The 17,786-nt window shown below is 45.5% G+C and overlaps 1 protein-coding gene and 1 pseudogene across 1 annotated transcript; one reads left to right on the top strand and one right to left on the bottom strand.

The window, feature by feature from the left end:
- Nucleotides 1–7,223: 7,223 nt before the first annotated feature.
- LOC115640079 lies at nucleotides 7,224–17,571 on the bottom strand (annotated as a pseudogene).
- Nucleotides 13,597–14,583, top strand: LOC115640077 (olfactory receptor 6C76-like). The gene has a single exon (XM_030542940.1). The coding sequence runs from the start codon at nucleotides 13,636–13,638 to the stop codon at nucleotides 14,581–14,583; it is 948 nt and encodes a 315-aa protein (XP_030398800.1). The 5' UTR covers nucleotides 13,597–13,635.
- Nucleotides 17,572–17,786: the final 215 nt, after the last annotated feature.

Raw genomic sequence — 17,786 nt, 5'->3', positions numbered from 1 at the left:
TTCACCAAGAATTCATTTCTGTCTTTCTCTAATAAAAATTTGCTTACTTAGTATCTGCTCATTAATGTCAGTTGTTTCCATGACCACACAGTTTGCACATAATCAGGTCTGATTCTGATCTCAGTTGCACCAATGCAAATCCAGATTAACTCCCCTGATGTCACTGGTGCTGGGGTGATTTACACCAGTAGAAAAACTGGTCCAGATGTGGAGTTATATGGGTGTAAATTGTGTGTGCAGAAGAAATCAGACTTTCATTTTGTGTGAAAACAATACCCGTTACAATGCTTGGCCACTAGCACCCGTTCCATGGCCAGTGAAAACAATGATTGGAGTTGTCTTCATTGTGTGTATAAATCAGGAGTGGCTTCATTGGAACATGAGGAGTCAGACTGGTGTAAGACTGGGGTAGTTGAGATGATATTTGCGGTAGATCCTCAGCACATCAGTGTAGTTCTATTGACTTTGGTGGACGTAAAGCAATTTGCAGCATCTGTGGATCTGAGCTACTGCTTCCAATGGAGCTGCATATCCATTGCCACAAGCTGTCATCTGGGCCCACTGTCTTATAAACCACCATTCATGGCCTAACCATTAAAGGGGGACAAGGAGCCAGGCTGTGTCAGTGGGGCTTACATGTACATTAGGAATATGAGTGATGGAGAGACTGGCTAGAAATTACAGGGAGGTTTCTAACCACCAGTGGGGCAAGTTTCTGGAGCAGCCTCCAAATATAAGTTGGGTGGGGTGGAGGGCAAGTGACCGAATTCATTTTAAGACACAGCTGGACACATGTCTGAGTGGGATTGTATGATGGGGTTGCTTGTGATGGTGGAGGGCAGGGCTCAGCAACCCTGGGTCTCACTTGCAGCATATGTCTTATGTTTCTAAAAGTTCATGCATCAGGGTTTCGTTTGGCCACTGGCAGGAGTCAGGAAGGGACTCCCCCTCGCAGTGTATTCTGCAAGTTTTTTTTTTCTTTCAATCTCTGTAGCATCAGGGCAGCCCTAGCTGGAGATGGAACATTGTGTGGGATGTGCTAGGGCTCTGAGGTGGCACTGAGCCATTATCTCTCTCTTGGGTGTTTGGCTGGCTGGTTCTTCCCCACATGCTCAGAGTCTAACTGATCATCATGTGGTGGTCAGGAAGGCATTTTCCCCCGTGTCAGATTGGCAGGGACCTTGGTGGGGTTCACTTTCTTCTCCAACATGTGGTGCGGATAACTTGCCATGATTTTCTGCGTGTATCTCAATCATTTCTCTGCCACTGTGGGGGCCTCGGGCACTGGTGCATCTCAGTCTCTCCTATTCTCTGCTGGTGGCACAGAACTGTCTAGTTTCCTGAGGGTTGCAACACTTTGGTCTAATTTCAGTTGTTGGGTTTGGTCTGTGGGTGCCGGATGGTGTTGGAGTACAGCAGGTCAGACTGGATTATCTGGTCGTTCCTTCTGGCCTTGAACTCTATGACTCTGTGACTTTATGAATGTGCAGGGACAGGGGAGAGGAGAAGGGCCCACACAGAGAATATACACGAGTAGAGTCCATAGCTTTGCATTAGTACAACTGTCTGTGAGGCACTGTCCTCCTGGCTGAGGGAGGTGACTTCAGCTCAGATGGAGCCCTTGACCCCTGCAGCTGTGCAGTGTCACTGTATAAACCCCACCCATGGGCAGTGTGTGTTATGAGGCCCCTCTGTGCCCCACCTAGAGGATAGGAGGCTGTTCCAGTGGCTGTCAGGCAGTTTGGCTGTTCAGCTCAAGCTGTAGAAGCTCGTTCTTTGGGCCCTAGATGTCTCTGGTTGAATCCCCCGGGTGCCAGCCTAGGTTAGATGGTGACCCTCACATACGTGCAAGTGGCCTAAGAACTTAAGGGGACCTTATTCATGCATTAATCAGAGGCTGATGTTGCCTTCCAAGCTTCTGCAGAACAGCAGTGGGAGTGGGACCTGAGAGGGGAGGGACTCTCTAGTGAGAGAAAGGGCAGGTTTATTTCCGGACCATCTCAGATATGCCCATTCCTAGTCCCTCTGCACTCTGGAGATGGAAGATGCATGGCATCGGCAGGGGTGTGTGTGTTGCTCTCAGCTCAGGTTAGTAGAGCTGGTCAAAGTAACTTGTCATTGGGAAATGGTTTCCTCAACCTGTTTGTGACAGATGCTGCTATGTTTTTAGCTGAGTTAAACAATCTGCCAATGGCTTAGAAAAATGTTGCCCAACTCTGCGCTCAACTAGGTTGGCCACTGACGCATTCCCAGAGTACCGGACATTCTGGTACTTCTGGGAAAGCTGTGGCTCCATCCACTAGTGTGACCATGCATGCCTCCCTAGTCCGTGATACTGGACAAAACCACATCTGGTTTTCTCTCAGTACCAGACAGGGGACAAGCCACACAAAAGGGGATTATCTAGTTTAAAATCAAATGAGTGTCCATCTACCTCAACCCACCATGCTCACCCCTGCAGAACAGCTTCTGCACAGCTTCCTAGATACCTCCTCTACCAGAAATATGTTCCAACAGACTGAAACTCCTGCATTTTGTCCCATTTTGTCCCAGATGCACAGGTGGTGGGTATATTGTCCAACAGTGAACATTGTGGCTCCAGGGCCAGTGCAAGGATACTTTGCGCCCTAGGTGAAACTTCCCCCCATAGTATTGATTATAAACTTTCAAACATGAGCACTGCATAATATGGCATTATTCATTAGAATTAATACATCTTTGACTTGAAAATTTATTTATTTTATTATTTAGCCTACATATTTAATGAAAATAAATGAATAACCTGACAGGGTGTGGGGCTGGCTGGCTTCAGGCAAAAGGTGTGCGGCAGGGTTTGGCTGGAGACAAGGAGATGAGAGGCTGGCTGGAGGCAGGGGAGGAGTGTGGCAAGGATTGGCTGGAGACAGGTTGCGGGGCAGGCTGCTATGAGGTCAGGGGGTGCAGCAGAGGTTGGCTGGAGACGGGGGTTCAGGGCTGGAGGCAGGGCAGGGGGTGCGGGGCTGGCTGGGGGCAGGGCAGGTGGGTGCAGCAGGGGTTTGCTGGAGACAGGGGATGCGGGACTGGCTGTGGGCAAGGTAGGGGGTATGGGGTGGCTGGAAGAAGGGTGGGGAGGTGCATCAGGGGCTGGCTGGAGAGAGGGGGTGTGGGGCTGGCTGGAGGCAGGGCACAGGGTGCAGTGGGGGCTGGTTGCAGGCAGGGTGGCGGGTACAGAGCCGTCCCTAGATATCCTGGGGCCCTACGTAGACTCCATGGGGGAGGAGGGCTGGCCTCTGTGGGAGAGTGGGGCTGGCTTTGAGGGCAGGAGGCAACCATCCCCGGCACACCCTGGGGGCGTGGCTGGGGCCGGGTTTCTGTGCATGCAGGTCCCGCCCTGCTGCAGAACTCAGAGTGGGGCAGGTCTGAGCGGGGGCAGGGAGGGGCTGGAGAAGAGCCAGAGCAGCAGGGAGCAGCGCAGTGACCTCGGCAGCCAGAGGAGGAATGACATCACTTCCCAGCCTCCCAGAGCTGATCAAAGCCACAGCGCTGGGTGAGCATGCCAGACAGTTTGGCCACTGCTTTTTGGTGCCCTCAAATCTTCAGTACAGTTTGCAGACAGGCGGAACCAGAACAGGGGGTGGGGGGGGTGTTCTATTTCTGTCTCTCATAAGGACTCTGGAGCAGGCACCCCTCATAACTTGAAGCTAAGCGGTTAGGGCACTATGCTGGCTTGGGACAAACTCAGGTTCAATTCCTCCCTCTGACTGATGATGAGAAGGGGTTTGAATTCCCTCTTTACAGGAGGGTGCCTGAGCTTCTAGGCTATGGGCTGTTCTGAAATGAGACTGTCTCAGTCTCTTCTGTTGAAGCTGCTTCATTGTATAAATAATTAAATAATCACTGGAGCAGGGACTTGAACTCTTCCAGACAACAGGTGAATGCCCCAAGTACCACGCTGGAGAATCATTCTCACTAGCGTTCGTTAGCCCAATGACTCTCCATTGTCACTCTTGGCAGTCATTGCTGATGGCAATGGAGAGTCACTGGGACAGAGGCTGATGCAGTCGTTAGAGGAGGGGACTGGGAGTCATGACTTATCACTTGTGTTCCCAGCTCTGGGAGCGAGTTGAGTCCAGTGGGTAGAGCCATAACTCCTGGCCTGTTGATTTACTGGGTTAGTGCAGGGGGCGAACTGGGAGTCAGGACTCCTGGGTTCTCTTCCAAGCTCTGGGAGGGAGTTTAGATGAGTGGTAAGAGAAGAAGGAGGGGAGCTGGAATGTCTGCCTCTCACAGTGAGCTTGGAAATCTGGCTAGAACCAGGGACGGGGCACCAGAGGTCTTGGGCTGTATTCCTAACTCAAGTTTACCGTGTAATTATGACTGGGTTGGGTCACCTCCATGTGAGATGCTGCTCCAGTTTAGAGCAGTATAAAGTGGGAGTAATTCCATGGCATGCAGAGAAATTACCCCACATTTGCAGCAATGCCCCTCACAGCAGAATCTGGCCAGGTAGACCCCCAATTTCCCTTGGTAAACTAAGGATAGCAACACAGTTATCCAGAGTTCGCCCACCTCTGGGTGACAGAGTTATACAAATACCTCGATAGCAATTGCTCCTATTTCTTCTCTCCATCACCCTGGTGTAAATTAGGAGTAACTCTATTGGAGTCGGTGGTGCTGCATTGGAGTCCATTAAGCTGATTCTACTTTCTCTCACCCCAGTGTAAATCAGGAGTAACTCCATTAAAGTCAGTGGGGCTGTTTTCCGCATCCTCATTCCCATATTACACCAATCTTCACAAGCAAAGTGTCTGACTCAAGGAAATTAAGATGGATTTCACAAATGGAAAGATATTTTACTGATCTAATCCTGGCCCTTGGTCTTGTCCTTCCCTCCGCAGACATCCTGAGACATGTCCTGAGAAAGAAAATGTCCAACCGAACCACCGTGACCGAGTTCCTTCTCCTGGGATTCTCTGAAGTTTGGGAGCTGCAGATTTTGCACTTTGTGGTGTTTCTAGTGATTTATCTGGCATCCCTGGTGGGGAATCTTCTTGTCATCATGGTTGTAGCCCTCAACAGCCACCTTCACACCCCCATGTACTACTTCCTAATGAATCTGTCCATTGTAGACCTTGGCTCCATCTCAGTCATTGTCCCCAAATCCATGGCCAACTCCATCATGAACACCAAGTCCATATCCTATGCTGGATGTGTTGCCCAAGTCGTTTTCCCCCTCTTCTTACTGGGAGAGGATTTTGCCCTTCTTACCATCATGGCATATGACCGATATGTCGCCATCTGCCAACCACTGCACTATGATGCAATGATGAACAGCAGAGCTTATGTCCAAATGAAAGCCGGTGCTTGGATCAGTGGGATTCTCCACTCTGTGCTACACACCGGGAACACATTTGCATTGACCTTCTGAGGAGGCAACATGGTGGATCAGTTCTTCTGTGAAATCCCCCAACTACTCAAGCTCACCTGCTCTGACTCATATATGAGTGAAGCTGGGGTTATTGCCTTTAGTATATGTTTATTCTTAGGCTGCTTTATTTTTATCATTGTGTCGTATGTTCAGATCTTCAAATCAGTGCTCAGAATCCCCTCTGAGCAGGGCCGGTATAAAGCCTTCTCCACCTGCCTTCCTCATCTCACTGTGGTCTCCTTGTTTGTTTGCACTGGTGTCTTTGCCTACCTGAAACCCACCTCCAGCTCCCCATCTGCTCTGTATCTTGTGACGGCTGTTCTGTATTCTGTATTGCCACCAATCATGAATCCAATTATCTACAGCATGAGGAACAAGGAGATGAAAGCTGCCCTGAGTTGACTGACTAGGTGAAGGTAATTCACCAAGAATTAATTTTCTGTCTTTATCTAATAAAAGTTTGCTTATGTAGTATTTGTTCATTAATGTAGGTTATTTCCATGACCAAACAGCTTGCACACAACGGGGTCTGATTCTGATCTCAGTTGCACCAATGCAAATCCAGATTAACTCCGCTGATATCACTGCTGCTGGAGTGATTTTCACCAGTACAAAATCTGGTCCAGTTGTTGAGTTAAATGGGTGTAAATAGTGTGCGCAAAAGGAATCAGACTTTCATTCTGTGTGAAAACAATACCCATTACACTGCTTGGCCACTAGCACCCGTTCCATGGCCACTGAAAACAATGATTGGAGTTGTTTTGCTTGCGTGTATAAATCAAGAGTGGCTTCACTGGAACATGAGGAGTCAGACTGGTGTAAGACTGGGGTAGGGGAGAGAAGACATTTGGGGTAGATCCTCAATACATCCGTGTAATTCCAGTGGCTTTGGTGGATGTAAAGCAATTTGCAACATCTGTGGATCTGAGCTACTGCTTCCAATGGAGCTGTATATCCATTGCCACCAGCTGGCGACTGGGCCCACTGTCTTATAAACCACCATATGTGGCCTAACCATTAAAGAGGGACAAAGAGCCAGACTGTGTCAGCCTGGCTTACATGTACATTTGGTCGTGTGAGTGATGGAGAGACTGGCTAGAAATTACAGGGAGGTTTCTATCCACCAGTGGGGCGAGGTTCTGGAGCAGCCTCCAAATAGAAGTTCTGGGGGCGCAAGTGACCAAATTCGTTTTAAGAGAGAGCTGGACACATGTCTGAGTGAGATTGTATGACGGGACTGCTTGTGATGGTGGAGGGCAGGGCTCAGCAACCCTGGATCTCACTTGCAGCATATGTCTTATCAGGAAGGGATTCTCCCCCCCCACCCAGTGTATTCTGGGAGTTGGTTTTTTTTCAATCTCTGAAGCATCAGGGCGGCCCTAGCTGGAGATGGAACATTAGGTGGGATGTGCCAGGTCTCTGAGGTGGCACTGAGACATTATCTCTCTCTCTTGGGTGTTTGGCTGGCTGGTTCTTGCCAACATGGTCAGGGTCTAACTGATCATCATGTGGTGGTCAGGAAGGAATTTTCCCCTTGGTCTGATTGGCAGGGACCTTGAGGGGGTTCACTTTCCTCTCCAGCATATGGTGCGGATAACCTGCCATGATTTTCTGGGTGTATCTCAATCATTTCCCTCCCATTGACAGATGGTGCTATGTTTTTAGCTGCGTTAAACAATCTGACAATGGCTTGGATAAATGTTGCCCAACTCTGCCCTCAACTAGGTTGGCCACTGATGCATTCCCATAATACCGGACATTCTGGTACTTCTGGGAAAGCTGTGGCCCATCCACCAGTGTGACCTTGAATGCCTCCCTAGTCCGTGATACTGGACAAAACCACATCTGGTTTTCTCTCAGTACCAGACAGGGGACAAGCCAACAAAGAGGGGACTTGCGAGGGCCTAATATAGATGAAGATGGAGGTGCTATAGCCGAGGGTAACCACAGTGAAATGAGATGCACAGGTGGAGAAAGCTTTCCCCCTGCCCTTGGTAGATGGTATACGGATGATGGTGCAGATAATATACATGTAGGAGATGACCAGCAACAGCAGGGAGCCTAGTAACACAGACAGCGAGATGATGAAGTCGATGAATTCCACCAGCCGGATGACACAGGCGAAGTATAACAAGTGGGAATGGTAGCAAAAGAAATGGTTGATGACGTTGGGGCCACAGCAGAGCAATTCAAGTTTGATCATGGTAAGGACCAAGATGCAGAAGAATCCCCGCATCCATGATCCCATCACCAACCAGACGCAGACCTTTCTATTCATGATGGTGCTATAGTTCAGTGGGTAACATATGGCCACACATTGATCGCAGGACATCATGGCCAACATGACATTTTCTTAAATGCCCAGCAGGAAATAGAAGTAAGACTGAGCCAGGCAGTCATAAAAGGAGATGGTATTCCTCTGATAAGAAGTTCTCCAGCCTAGGTTTCTTGGCGAGAACATTCTCCTTTCAGCAGCTATGGGGCTACGAGTCAGAAACAGCTTTCAACCAGATCCTCCTTTCGCCATGCACATTCACAGTGCAATCTGTTTGGCGTGACTCCAACCACTTCAAAGGCTGATGCCTAACTGAGAACTAAACACTGTGGTTGATAACGCTATCACTTTATTTCCCCAGAGGGCAAGCAGGTGGACTAAACTCTACTGAGCTTTGGAGTCCCCGGTGTGAGGATCTGAGCCCCGGTATGATTTCTAGCTGTGCACAATAAATCAGCACCCAAATATACCAACGGTAAAAAAAGTTAGAAATACTTCACTGTAATCAACTGATTTCCCTCTCACTCATCCTGGTGTAAATCAGGAGTAACTCCACTGGAGTCAATAGGGCTGATTTCCCAGTCACTCATCTCAAGGTAAGTCCATGGTGTTACAGTGGCGTATGTCTGGTTTCAGGGAGAGGAGATTCAGGCCCTTTGACTCCAACCTCTGCTGCATCCTCCACCCTCTGAATGTTCTTACTCTAGTCCCCGGCTGTCTCCTTCCCTCTGCCTCACACAGCTCAGACCCACAAACAAAACCCCCAGTTCCTAATCCCCTTCCTCCCCTCTCACAACCCTCCACCTCACAAATGCTCTTGGGCTCTGTTCTCTGAGATTTCCCCTCCCATGACCCAGAACCAATTCTCCACCCAGAGTTCCTGATTCAGCTTCCTCAGAGAGGTAACTGGTCCTAACCTTTTTCTGCCTATCTGTTACTATCGACTGCTTTAACAGTGGCTGTTAACCTCAAGAAATACTTTTGGTTCAAATAAAGGTTTGACCCGTCCCAAGTGTGTTGGCCACAATGTGCTATAGAAAACTCAACAGTTCCCCCCGTACCTCATGTGGAGAAGATCTGTGAAGTTGGGTCTTCCACACTACAAAAGAGAGCCCTAATCATTGGATTATGGTATGGTCTGGTGTAGGGCTCTCTCTCAGTCTTTGATGTTGAAGCTGCTCCACTATGCATAAGTAAGAAACAGAGACATGAACTTAGCTCTTCTACATCCTAGGTGAATGCTCAAAACACTAGGCTTTAGAGTCATTCTCATGATCTTGTCCCTGGCCCAATGATTATTCATTGTCATTCACAGTGGCAATTCTTAGCCTATCTCACCTGCAGGATCTGATCCAGTAGGAGTGCTCTGAAATAGCCTAACTCCACACATGGGAGAGCAGGGGACCTTTAGCTCAATTGTTAGGGTGCTCACCTGGGATATGAGATGCCCTGGTTCAGATTCCCTCTCCGGGTCTCTAACATCCCAGGTGAGTGTCCTGTTGGGGAAAAGACCATCACCTTGTCAATTTGATCAGACAGCCGGAGGCTCCTTTTATTGATATATCATTAATACATGTGTGCACACATGGAGAGTCAGCGTATTCCCTAGCAAGGGTTAAGCCGCTCTCCCGTACTGATTTTCGCCAGCGCTTATAAAGCTTAAAACCGCAAATTATCATATCTTGCTTACACATAAATCACAACCTTATTTGGCTATCACATGGCATATATTGCAAAAGCACAATTAATATTGTCCTTATATGACATAACACATGTAAAATTGCAAGCCTTATCTTTTTACTTCCTTATGGATGTTTACGTGATTGTCAGGAGACCCTGACAGTTCAGTTACCCCTACTTGCGGTCAGGCTGACAAGCTTCGCATGGCCCTCTACGATTCAGTGTCTGGTGTCCAGTTCCCAATTCCGGCCAGATGGTTTTTATACTGATATCAAATTAGTTTTATGCTAACGCAAGCTTATTAATGAGTTATTCTAGGGCAGTGATGAGCTGGTTATTAGGAGCCTTTCTTTGAGTTATTTCCTTTGCTAGCAGCATGATCATGGTTTGTATATTACGAAACTGCCTCCTGGGAGTTCAGTTCTGCAGTTGTTAATGTTAAGGCCTACACTGATGGAGCATTTATAGGTAGTATATCTTTGATAGGATACTGGGGTGAGGGGTCAATTTTCCCTATCAGTCCTAACAAGTGGGCTAAAAGCTATAAAGCATTGCTTCTTCTCCCCCGGGAATGTCTTGCAAAAAATGACATCGGTACCTAACTCCAGGAGAGGATTCACAGTTTAAAATCCCAAACAAAGCTAGGTGCCAACCTCTAGCCCAGATTTAGGAGTTGAACTCCCTGAGAAGGGCAGGCTTAATACACATCCCTCTCATTGGCATCAGGCTTTGGCTAATTTAAGTATCTCCCTGCCTAGTATGATGGCTTTTGTGGATCCCATTCATAGGTGCCTGTCTCTTCCCATTCATTGTCTAGGGAGCCTGGGTGCCTAAATTAGGACTTGTGGATTTCACTGGCTGTCTTGATGTCTTAAAATTAGGTGTTGCCACACATTGCAATGCCTTAGTCTGTTTGTGGATCTGGGCCTTGGCCACCCAGTGAAAACCAGAAATAAGAAGTTAGGAACACAGGATCCCTCATCCCTCATGTGTGGTGTTACCCCTGGGTTACAAGTTATGAGTCGAGTTGGCAGAATTGATTTCTTAAATGAAAGTAATTTTGAGCAATATTATTAATGTTTATTTTTAAGCTCCCTCCAATTTTTATTGATTTAGGATTTCAGAGTTTTGCAAAATCAGGAGTTTTAAGTTCCCCCCATCACCACAATGTTTATCTTTTAAAATTTTCACAGTTGCAGGAAATTATGGTGGAGGGGATCATACAATAATTATTTAATGACAGTAGATGCTGACTTTCAAAAAGTTAAAGCTTTACAAAATGTTATAATACACATTGTCAACATCACATGTGAAAATATACAAAGTAAATATCCTTAAATCAAACTGTAATAAGTTCTCAGGTAGCATTATTCTTACTTTGTCTCTCTGTCAGTTTTATCGATGGTGAAATCAACTTTTATTAATATTCACCAATAAAAATTGAATCCCTCCTAGCCTAGTTATGAGGGAAATCCTCCTTCCTCCTGCCACTGTTTTGTGTGGATTTCGGCATGCTCAGAACCAACCTACTAGATCAAGTTCCACAGGAGAAAGAAGTGCAGCAATGCCTATGTTCACCTGGTTTGAGGATCTGACTGAGACTCAAGACTTGAGAGGCAATGAGGCACCTCAAGTGAGGCAGCAGTGTGCATGCCTAGAAGCAGAAACATAAGCACTTAGGGGACTTTTGCAGCAAAACTTTAGGCATTGAGTGAATGAAGGTACTTACAGGGTTAGGCAACAGCTAAGTGGAGGCTTTGAGGATCCCAGTGCTGCCTAAATTTTGAACTTAGGTGTCTAAAGTAGTAGTCTTGTGTTAATTAAGATGGAATACGTGGGCCCAAAAAGTCAAAGGTGTTACCATAACCCTGTCACTGTCCAACATCAAACAATGTTAAACAAGGTTCAGGGTTTGACACACACAGGCCTCAGCCTGCTTAATCCCATGGCAAACACACCATTAAAATCCTTTTAACCTTTTATTAAAGATAAAGAAAAGAAGAAAGCACAGTTAAAGCATTTGAAAGGTAAGGTATTAAATAAGGTTTTCACATTAACAACATCCCTCACTCCCTGTCCCTTTAGCTGAAGAAAGTTCTAGAAGGGAAAAAAAACAAGCACTCTCATCTGTCAGTCTCTTTGATGGCATCAAAGATGATAATAACTGTCCTTTGAAGGGAAAGTGAAGAAATTAGTTGAGATGGGCTGGAGCTATTATTGTTAAAGTTCCTCCAATCCCATTTCATTTGAGGCAATGGTTGAGACTTAACCTGTTTATAACTTTTATTAGTGAACTTTCCATAGTTAATTCCCAAACAGGCAAAAATGATGGGCTCAATTGTCACAGCAGTAGTTAGGCACCTAAATGCTTTTCTGGATCTGGGTCTTAGCGCTAAAGGAGCTGCCCTGAGCAAATAGAATACAAATAATTAGAAGTGAACATCTCCTGTTTCCCAGACCAGTGCATAACCCACTGGACTATGCTGCGTACCAAAGAAGTGTAAGAAATACAATAATTATATGGTAGGAGGCACATGAAATGAATGAAATTGCACCTTAAAGGTCTCTGCCATCACAAGTGAGTCAATGACATATGGGAAAAGGTTAAAACATTCCAAAAGATACCAGTAGTTGGGTTCACAGATGGTAACCTAGTTAAAATTTCCTGGAAAGTGTCCTGATTTTTTATCTTTCTATGTACATCTCAAAAAGTGGCTCTGGGATTCTCCAGTGAGTGGATCCCCTAGGGTACCTGTGATCATTAAAACTAATCAGCCTCACCCAGTTGAGGCAGACCTACTTCACAGAGAATGGCAAGTAGATTGTGAGACCAGAAGAACTAGAGTCAACATATGAAAGTAGAATTCGCTTAGATGCGACAATACCCGCTGGACAAGTTAAAGGATCCTGATGTTGCAGGTGCTGTTTGAGGGCTTCTCACGGCTTGACATGAAGGGAAAAACCAGAATGATTACTACTTTTCAGTCTCTGAAGAAGTTCAGAATAAACTACTTTATTATTTAATCCAAAAGAACAGGGACTAGAATTTAAAAAATTACTCTACAAGAATTTGTTTTACAGTAGTTGGTGATAACTGAGGCACAGGACTCAATCTGTGTGTAGCTGGCTTGGCCTTCTGGTATCTTCCTAACATCACAGACCTAGACTAACGTGAGTAGCTGTTCTGCCCCCCTTTCTGTTTATTTATTTCCTTCTCTTGTTTTTCTTTTCCCTCTTCTCTTTCCTTTTTAAAATATCTTTTATCTCTGTTTTGATAAAGTTTTTCTTTTATTTTCATTTTCCCTTTTTCCTTTCTCTCCTTTCTTTTCTTTCACTCATCTTTTTTCTTCTTTTTTGTTTTTTTCTTTCCTGCCTTTTTTTTGTTTCCTATATTTTTCTCCTTTCCTTTTTATTCTCTTTCTTCATTTCTCTCCTTTCATTTTCACCCTCTCCTTTCCTTTATTGCTTTTCTCTGTTCCTTTATTTTAATTTTACTTCTCCTTTCTTTTAGACTCATAGACTTAAGGTCAGAAGGGACCATTATGGTCATCTAATCTGACCTCCTGCACAACGCAAGCCACAGAATCTCACTCACTCACTCCTATTACTTTTTTTTTCTTTCCTTATTTTTAAGGCTAGTCCAAATATTTCTATCAAAACTGTTTTTTGACAAAAAAAATTAATGCATTTTCAATTAAACTAAAACCTTTGTGGTAAGTGTCTGCTTTCTGTGGACAATTTTTGACTTTTCATTAAGAAAATAAAAACCAGAAATTTTGAAGAGTTTTCAGATGAAAACTTTTCTTTTTTCTTCCCCTCTCTCCCCCACACCCCAAAAAAGTAAAAAATTTGCCCAGGGAAAACAATTCCACCCAGTTCTGCTCTTCTTTATTTTCTGAGCTTTTCTATTCTCCATTTTTCTTTCCTCTTCTGTTTGCCATTTGTTTCCTCTTCTCATTGTCTCTCCTTCCCTGCTCACATTGACTTCTTGTTCTTCCCATCCCATCCTTTGCCCACAAGATAATTTTTTATTTGATGTATTGTTCTTTTGTCGTCTTCACTTTTCTTATTTCACCCTTGCTTTCTTCCTCTACAGTTTATCATTTTTCCTCCTTATCTCTCTTCTTTTTCCTTTTATGTTCTCTTCTGATCTTTTCTTTCTTCTTCTCTACTCTTCAGTTTTTCTACTTTTCTTTTCTCCTGTTCATCGGACACATTATTCTATATTCCCTCCATCCTCCCTCTACTCCTCACAGATAGATCCAATGTAGCCATGCGGAACCAAACGACCGTGACCGAATTCATCCTCATTGGCTTCCTCTACCCCCGCCATCTGGAATGCCTCATTGCTGTTGGCTTCTTGGCCTCTTACTTGCTGATCTTGTCTGGCAATATCATGATCATCGGCATCATCCTCTTAGACCGTCACCTCCACAGCCCCATGCACTTCTTCCTCTGGAACCTCTCCTGTTTGGAGATCCTTATTACATCTTCTGTCCTACCCAAGGTGATTGCCAGCTTTCTGACAGGTGACAGGTCCATCTCCTACCTGGCTTGTATCACTCAGTGCTACTTCTACTTCCTTTTGGGCTGCAGTGAGTTTGTTCTTCTGGCCGTTATGTCCTATGATCGCTATGTGGCCATCTGCAACCCACTGCGCTACACCATGGTCATGAATGCTCAGCTCTGCTTCCAGCTCGTGGTGGGGTCATGGGCAACGTGGTTCCTGGCCACCATCATCCCCACCATCCTGGTCATCACCCTGCCCTTCTGCAATGTCAACCATATTGACCACTTCTTCTGTGACAGCTTGGCCTTGGTCAAGCTGTCCTGTGTGGACACGAGCTTTGTGGAGCTGCTGAGTTTCATGACCTCCTCCGCCATCCTGATGGGCTCCTTGATCCTGACGGTGGTGTCCTACACTTGTATTGTTGCCACCATCTTCAGGATAACATCCCACTCAGGACGCAACAAGGCTTTCTCCACCTGCTCCTCCCACTTCATCATCATCACCATGGGCTATGGCAGCTGCATCTTCATGTATGTCCGGCCTTCGGCCAGCGAAATCTCGCTCAACAAGCTGGTGGCCCTGCTCAACACAGTGGTGACCCCTCTCATGAGCCCCTTCATCTTCAGCATGAGGAACCAGCAGATGAAAGATTCCCTGAGGGCAGCCTTGAAAAGAAGCATGAACTTCTCAAGGAAGCATATTAACTTCTGAATGGGTTTTGTGAGAGGAAAAGAAGGGGAAATTAAAGAAGAGTAATAGTTATAGTACTCTTCTAAGTTATAGTACTCTCCTAAGAAGTGGTAATTCCCTGTTCAAATCCCTTTTCTCCTAAGGCAGAGGGGGAAATTGAAGCTGGATCTTTCACCTCCTAGTTGAGTACCCAAATGGCTGAGCTAAGAGTGATGAATGAGGCATCCTTCTCAGTCCCTAGCCCTCTTGCAAAAAACACCTTTGATACCTTACCCCAAGAAAGTGTTCACAGCTGACAGATAGGCACCTCCCTGGAATCTCCCATTGGCTAGCCTAGATAAGAAACCCCTGAGCATGCTGGCTTTTGTCAATCCCGTTTTTAGGTGCCTACCTTTCCCCTTTCATTGTATAGGGAGTTGGGTGGATAAACTGAGGCTTTGTGAATCCCTGTGAATTTCTAGGTACTAAAAGTCAGCTGCTTCAATGATCAGCACTGGAACATCTATGTCCCTTTGTGAATCTAGCCCATGATGTCTTGGTCTATTACTGGGGATCCTGGTTGATCCTGAAATATGAATAATAAATAGTAAAGACTATGAAATAAGTGACAGTCATGTAGGAGTGATTATCGGGTACACATATTGTGCCATTGCGATGGTGCAATCATGGTGAAATGGACTGTGCATCATTATCTCTCTCAAGCTAACTCATCAAAATATGCGACAAAGAGTCCTGTGGCACTTTATAGACTAACAGACGTATTGGAGCATAAGCTTTCATGGGTGAATATTTACATGCATCTAACAAAGTGAGTTTTCACCCACGAAAGCTTATGCTCCAATATGTCTGTTAATCTATAAAATGCCACAGAACTCTTTGTTGCTTTTTACAGATCCAGACTAACATGGCTACATCTCTGGCACTTGTCATTGAAATAAATGACTCATCTATTTACCTATTGACTCTAACTATTCAGGTGGTGATTTTCAAAATAGATTGAAGATGCAAAAGTTGTCAACACTTGACTGACTAGAGGTCAGGATTCTGACCTAGATACCTTGTCGGTTGAGTCTGGGGTTTGAGGGTCCCACTGACCACAAGGCCCCACCAATTGGCTCATGCTCCCTTGGGACATGCATGGAGCCCTAGATTGAGACCGATAGACAGATGGGAGTGTGGGTAGGATGCAGGAGGTGTCATGGGGACTGGAGATAAAACCAAACACTCAAAATGCATACCCTGGGAAGCGTGGTTTCAGGAGATATTGACAACTGTGATTTCTGTATTTCAGTGCTGATTGGTCAAGGGGAGAGGAGGAACTACCACCAAAATTCCTGTCTGTGCCCCAGAGCAGATGCTCATTGGGTGCAGGACCTACATTATGCCCCCCTTAGCACTTCCCCAAACAAGTCTCTTAGCACTGGCTCCTGACCAACCAGCAGTGAGGGGCAAGAACCAATTTTGACATCTAGAGTGTGAAAAGTTTGAGGGATGGGTGTGAAGAAATTTGTCAAGGTGTACAAGATGTGTATTCCATAACTACATTGACAGCCTACTTGGAATTTCACAAAATTCTAACTGAGGAAGCTCTCAAATGCCATTCAAATCAATAGGAGTTGGATGACTGTGAGTCTTCGCCTTCATGTTTTAAAGGAATCATGTCCCAGAAAAAAAGAATCTCTTTCTTTAGTCCTTCCCAGTCTGTTGAAAACTGAGACTTTCTTCAGGGGAATGAAACCAGTCACAGACTCTGTCCACCAGTCTATGGTCATTCGGTCATTTTTGTAGACTTTGATGATATGGCTAAAATATTAAAGGCTGAGACTGTCAGTCACCCAACTCCTATTGATTTGAATGGCATTTGGAGCCTAAATCCACTAGGATCCTTTGAAAATCCAAGTCTACAAACGTGTAGAAAGTGATATCCATGCTCAGATGATCCAAACAGGACAGGGAATCTATTGATCTGCCATACTAAGGGTATAATTGAAAATTTGGTCCCTTCTCTGAAGAGCTTGTCAATTAAGAAGACAGTGGCCTCCACAGAAAGGAAGAGAGAGATTATGAAATACATACATACTCAGAACCAGCTCCCTGATGGCCCAGTTCTCTAAAAATCTTGACTCCCATCTGCCCCCAAGCCACCACCCAACACACTTTAATTGCTACATCCACTCCTCTCCCAGAGCTAGGAATGAATCCAGAAAAGCTGATACTCAGCTACCTACTATAAACAGTCAATCTCTTGGAACAGACTTTCTCTCAGGTCATTGGAGAAGTATCCTTACTATGTTATTCACACACAATTTATAAATTGGGGGAGGATAGCTCAGTGGTTTTGAGCATTGGCTACTAAACCAGGGTTGTGATTCAATCCTTGAGGGGATCATTCAGGAACTGGGTAAAAATCGACAGGGGATTAGCCCTGCTTTGAGCAGGGGGTTGGATAGATGACCTTTATATAACACTTCTTCTTAATAATCATGATTGGCGAAAATCACGGTCAAGAAAAGATTGTCTCTAAAGGTTGAGACTGTTGCCATCAGTGTCATAACTTTGTCAATTTCAAAGATCTGATGTCTCAGAGGAAGGTGAAGAAAAACTTTATACAACAAGGCAATAATGCAACTCTGCACAGGAGGACAGAGTTCCTCCAGTGACTCATCAAACAGCTCAGGCTATGGCTGAAGTACTGACAGTTCCAGCACACTGTCCCACTAACCTGCTTCAGCCCTGCCTTGGGGAGCCTGCATCCATGTGTCCCAGGCTAGTTCAATGTCCATGATACTTCCATGTCAAATACACTCAAGGCCTGTGCACCACTCAAGGCCTTTGTAGGTTTAGGCCTGGATTTTCAAAGGAGTGTAAGGGAGATGATTGTCCAGTTCACACTGAAAGTTACCCCCAATGGGAATGACACTGGAGTGAATTTCAGCACTAGCCCTTGGCTGCTGAGATGAACTTAACAAGAAGTTTGCAAATTATTTCCAAGGCTGCTGGTGAATACATTTTAGACATGGATACTTGTCCGCTGGGAGCTGGTCTGAGAACCGCTGTATACATTTCACATGAGACAACAGGCAGCCATCATGTGGTAACAAATTGGAGTCACGTCTGCCAGGGGATAGATCTGAACTGGAGATTTAGAAATTAATGGTGGGAAGACCTGTCATCCCTGGAGGATGCTGTCCTTGGCTTTCTGTAGATCTATCACAGCATGGAAA

This window comes from Gopherus evgoodei, unplaced genomic scaffold, assembly GCF_007399415.2.
Source record: "Gopherus evgoodei ecotype Sinaloan lineage unplaced genomic scaffold, rGopEvg1_v1.p scaffold_195_arrow_ctg1, whole genome shotgun sequence".
Classification (NCBI taxonomy): domain Eukaryota; kingdom Metazoa; phylum Chordata; order Testudines; family Testudinidae; genus Gopherus; species Gopherus evgoodei.
This window is presented reverse-complemented; position numbering and strand designations above follow the sequence as displayed.